Source organism: Solanum dulcamara, chromosome 1 (genome assembly GCF_947179165.1).
Source record: "Solanum dulcamara chromosome 1, daSolDulc1.2, whole genome shotgun sequence".
NCBI classification, from domain to species: domain Eukaryota; kingdom Viridiplantae; phylum Streptophyta; class Magnoliopsida; order Solanales; family Solanaceae; genus Solanum; species Solanum dulcamara.
Window position 1 is genome coordinate 83,595,341 of NC_077237.1, and position 4,228 is coordinate 83,599,568.

A 4,228-nucleotide genomic window follows, 5' to 3' on the forward strand; every position below is an offset into this window, starting at 1 on the left:
TCCTTAGTCTATCAACTTAGGCAACTGTACTTCCAATTAATATAATAATATATAGTATATATCTTTGTTGTGGCCGTCTTTTTTGAGAGTTTTTCAGTCACCCACGGGCCACAAGAGTACTAAACAAAGTTCCACTTGCCCCTCAAACAATTAATCTCTTCTTTTTAAAATATTACTAGAGCAACCACCTAACTACCTTCCTACTCCTTCACTTGCAATTTCCTTCTCTAAGTTTCTCCCCTTTATATATTAATCCCTCTCACCACTTCACTCACTCACCATCACCAAACCTTAATTCCAACTCTTCTCTCTTCTTTCCACTTACAAATTTCTTCTTTGTTCATTAAGAAAAAACCAACTAGTAATGGCACTTGAAGCTTTGAACTCTCCAACCACCACAACTCCACCATCAATTTTCCAATTCCAAAATAACACTAGTCAAAATTACCTTGAATCATGGACCAAGGGCAAGATCAGATCGAAACGACCTCGTAGCTTCGTCATGGAGGAGCAACAACCAATAATTAGCGAAGATGAAGAATACTTAGCTTTGTGTCTACTCATGCTCGCACGCAACAGTAAGAATAACGATTTGTATAAGTGTTCAGTTTGCGGTAAATGTTTTGGATCTTATCAAGCTTTAGGAGGACACAAAACTAGTCACCGTAAACTAGTAGATAAAGTCTACGAACACTCTGTAATTACCACTAGCGTAAGTGGAAGGACTCACGAGTGCTCCGTTTGCCATAAGACTTTTCCAACTGGACAAGCTTTGGGTGGTCACAAAAGGCGACACTATGAAGGGAAGGTGACGTCATCATTATCGTCGGACGGTGTGGGGTGCGCCAACAAATTTGACTTGAATATTCCGGCAATGTCGGAATATTGGCCGGGTTTTGGCTCTGACGAGGATGACGTGGAAAGTCCTCATCCAGCTAAGAAATCAAGACAATTAATATTTTGAGAAGTTCAAGCATAGTAGTAATGCTTTAATTTAATTAGTTGTTACATGTCTATTTGGGTGGACGGAAAAAGATATATATTTTTTTGTAATTATTGAATACACTTGGAGAAAATGATTATTTGATTAATTCATTTTATTAAACACTAAATTATAAATCAATCATTTGCAATTTATGCTCTCTTTTTTTCACCCTCTTCTGAACTAGATTGATCATTCCAATGCACAAAGCCTTTTGTCGTGTGCGAGGTTTATAGAAAGCTCGAACCATATTGGATTTACTATACACCTTAATTACCTTGTATTATTACTGCAAGAGGGATTATTTTCACGGCTTGAACCTATGACCCTTTGATCACAACAAATCTGATTGTTGCCAAGCTAACAATTACTGATCAAGAAAATCTAACAAGGAGACTGCATCTTCAAACACTTCTAAACATGATGATCAGCTGCCTAACAAGACTACTACTATAATTATCATTGCAATAACAACATATATACCCAGTGTAATTTCGCAAGTGGGGTCTGGGGGCGGTAGTGTATACACAAACCTTACCCCTACCTTGAAAGGTAGAGAGATTGTTTCTGATAGACACTCGACTCAAAACTATCACAATAAATATTACTACAATTTCTGGTCCAAGTCTGAAACTATGGCTTATGCCAGTAAAGACGGGGAAAGATTCATAACTTAACTTTCACTTCAGCAGTCTATAACTAAGTGATAGTAAAGTAATTTAGAAGAACTACCTAATGGCAAAAACTCATGGATGGTGCAGCTCCTTCAATTACATATAACTGCGCGATTAAGTTATGTAATTCAACTACATAAATAACTGATTACTTGTGCAAGTATCGCCTAGCTAGAGGCATACTATAAGTTACATGCCAAGGTAATACACAGTGTTTCGACAAAATGTTTACAAGAAAAACACAAAATTAGTAAAGACATGGCTTTTATGAAGCTACTACCATAAGAAAAACTACATTTGCCCAACTTTAGCACAGCGGTGGAAGTGGACTAACGATGAGCTTATGGGAGCCCATCATTGGTGCTAATAGGAGGAGGTGAAGGCTTAGGAATATAAGGCATAAGAGGAGTACCATGCTCAACAGGTCCTGGTCTTACAGAAGCTTTTGAGCTAGGAACTGGATCTATGGGACGATAATCTTCCAGACCAAAGTTGCTTGAATCACCCTCATTGATGCTTGGACCGTAGCCATTGTCCTAAGGATGGGAAATAGTAGAGAAAAAAAAGAGGTGTTTAGTAATCCATACACAATTTAGAATTTCTACACCATCGGATCACTTAAAAGATAACTATAAGTTATAACCGTCCACAAAGTACCTGCAGCTTTCTGCTCTTAATGGTCATCGTCATATCGTTATTTTGCCATTTGAAGGACATTCCTGTGGTTCATTTATGAGAAAGCTACGTCAATACCCTTGTCTGAAACTGTGAATACGACTATCTGCTGATCAATTCTGTAGTTTTAACCTCAGTATCTGGCAAACAGAGATCGGTACATATCTGATCTGATATCTCATATGATTCTTCTAGCAGAAGCAGCGTGTATATTAACAAAACGAAATGAATTTATTTAAAAAAACAAAACTGAGATTTTGTGAATGATCCTCGGCAGACATTTTGGTAACCATCAAGAAACCACTACGATCAATAACATAAGCAGTGTTATCAAAAGCGAAAAGGGCAAAAAAGCTCTAAAGTCCGTTGGAGCTTTAAGTACAATGCGCAACTAGGATTCCTTGCTTAACTATGCTCATTTTTATGTGTATTGTTTTTTTATTTTGATAAGTTTCATGTGTATCATATATATATCACAAGAATTGTGATAAGAGAAAGACATTTACGCTTAGAGCCATTTGTAAATTAATAGAATGAAACAAAGATGAGAAATTTAGATCTCCCAAGGAAAATGAGCTGAACAAATAGTTAGGAGTGAAATAGCCGTTTTCGGAGAGCAACCAAGAATGGTAGTTTGCACGGCTACATCAACATACCCAATGTACTCTCACAAGTGGAGTCTGGCGAGTTAGAGTATACGCAGACCTACTCTCTCCCTCGTAGAGATAGAGAAGTTGTTTCAGATAGACCTTTAGCTTAAGCAAAGCCTCCCTCCCAAACAGTTTGAAAAAGGGGATATACAGATATGGAAGCAACAACAAAATAATGTGAAATGGAAAGTATTACACGACAAACAGGAGGGAGAGCAGTAACGACAATGAAATGATGCAATAATCCTATATAAACTACAAATATAAGGAGGTACAAACTACCAAATGGAAATTGATCTCTAGTCCTTTAGATGAATAAATCATCATTCAACCAAGTGCACCATTTAGCATTCTTGTAGTATGGGTACCAACAAATAATATTAATGCCAATTTTAGAAAATATGTACATAAATACCTAGTTCTACAAGAAGACTAGCTTTACGAAAAGAACCCATGCCTAGGAGTACCTTCGCAAGAATGAAACTCAAACAAATTGTGGGGACCCCACAAGCGGTGGAGCATTTGTTGTTGTAACGGCCCAGCCCGCTAGTACATTATCCGCTTTGGGCCTAGGCCCACATGACTTTAAAACGCATCACTAGTAGTTAAGGTCTGTTTACTTATATTCCCAACATCTCTCTTGTGTTTTTGCCGATGTGGGACTTTTTATCTAAGCTGGGTGTTACAGTTGTATCATGTATGAATGAAATTCTCAGATAAAGCCAATCAATCAACTAGGCTTCAAAATCAAGATTGTTCTAATAGCCAGCCTTTTCATGTTACACATTTGCTAATAGTCACAACAACAACAACAAAATTTGAACAAACTTAAGTAACCAACGAAGGAACAAACTACAGCAAGTAACCTTACCATTAGCCCAGGCAATTAGAGCTAGTTTACAAATCAAGATTGTGAAATCTCTTCAATAAACTTGATATATAGTGCAATCAGAAAAGCATACAATAAAGATTTTGAGTTCAAATATGAATAAAATTCAAATAGCAGGGGTTCAAGATCAAAGTAAAAACTTTTTACCTCCAGTACTGAAGCAAATAAAGGACAAAAAAGCTGTAATCCCCATCACCAAGAACAAAACAGAGAACCCAAAAGTCTTCATACTGTAAGAACACAACTAACCAAAAAGAAAAATTGATTTTTTGAAAATTTTCTTGACACCCTTTTCAAGAAAAGAGAAGTTCTTGAATAAAACTCAACCCATTTGAAATGTTTCTTCAAAGAGACCACT

The 4,228-nt window shown here is 36.8% G+C and overlaps 2 protein-coding genes across 2 annotated transcripts; one reads left to right on the forward strand and one right to left on the reverse strand.

Annotated features, from left to right (window-relative positions):
* The first annotated feature begins 258 nt into the window (after positions 1-258).
* Positions 259-1,133, forward strand: LOC129889884 (zinc finger protein ZAT10-like). Its single transcript, XM_055965350.1, has one exon. It carries the CDS (start codon positions 365-367, stop codon positions 962-964), a length of 600 nt encoding a protein of 199 aa, XP_055821325.1. The 5' UTR covers positions 259-364; the 3' UTR covers positions 965-1,133.
* Positions 1,134-1,775: 642 nt separating this feature from the next.
* LOC129889890 (uncharacterized) lies at positions 1,776-4,228 on the reverse strand. Its single transcript, XM_055965363.1, has 3 exons — positions 4,018-4,228; positions 2,314-2,375; positions 1,776-2,192 (listed from the first exon to the last, which is right to left on the reverse strand). The coding sequence occupies exons 1-3, from the start codon at positions 4,097-4,099 to the stop codon at positions 1,998-2,000; spliced, it is 339 nt and encodes a 112-aa protein (XP_055821338.1). The 5' UTR covers positions 4,100-4,228; the 3' UTR covers positions 1,776-1,997.

What these genes read in the sequence shown, in the direction of transcription:
- LOC129889884 (XM_055965350.1), top strand. Translation starts at nt 365, where the DNA reads ATGGCACTTGAAGCTTTGAACTCTCCAACCACCACAACTCCACCATCA.
- LOC129889890 (XM_055965363.1), bottom strand. Translation starts at nt 4,099, where the DNA reads ATGAAGACTTTTGGGTTCTCTGTTTTGTTCTTGGTGATGGGGATTACA. An exon ending in TATTTGCTTCAGTACTGGAG is followed by an intron (nt 2,376 to 4,017) that starts GTAAAAAGTTTT and finishes AATGAACCACAG; the next exon opens with GAATGTCCTTCAAATGGCAA. An exon ending in TTAAGAGCAGAAAGCTGCAG is followed by an intron (nt 2,193 to 2,313) that starts GTACTTTGTGGA and finishes TCCCATCCTTAG; the next exon opens with GACAATGGCTACGGTCCAAG.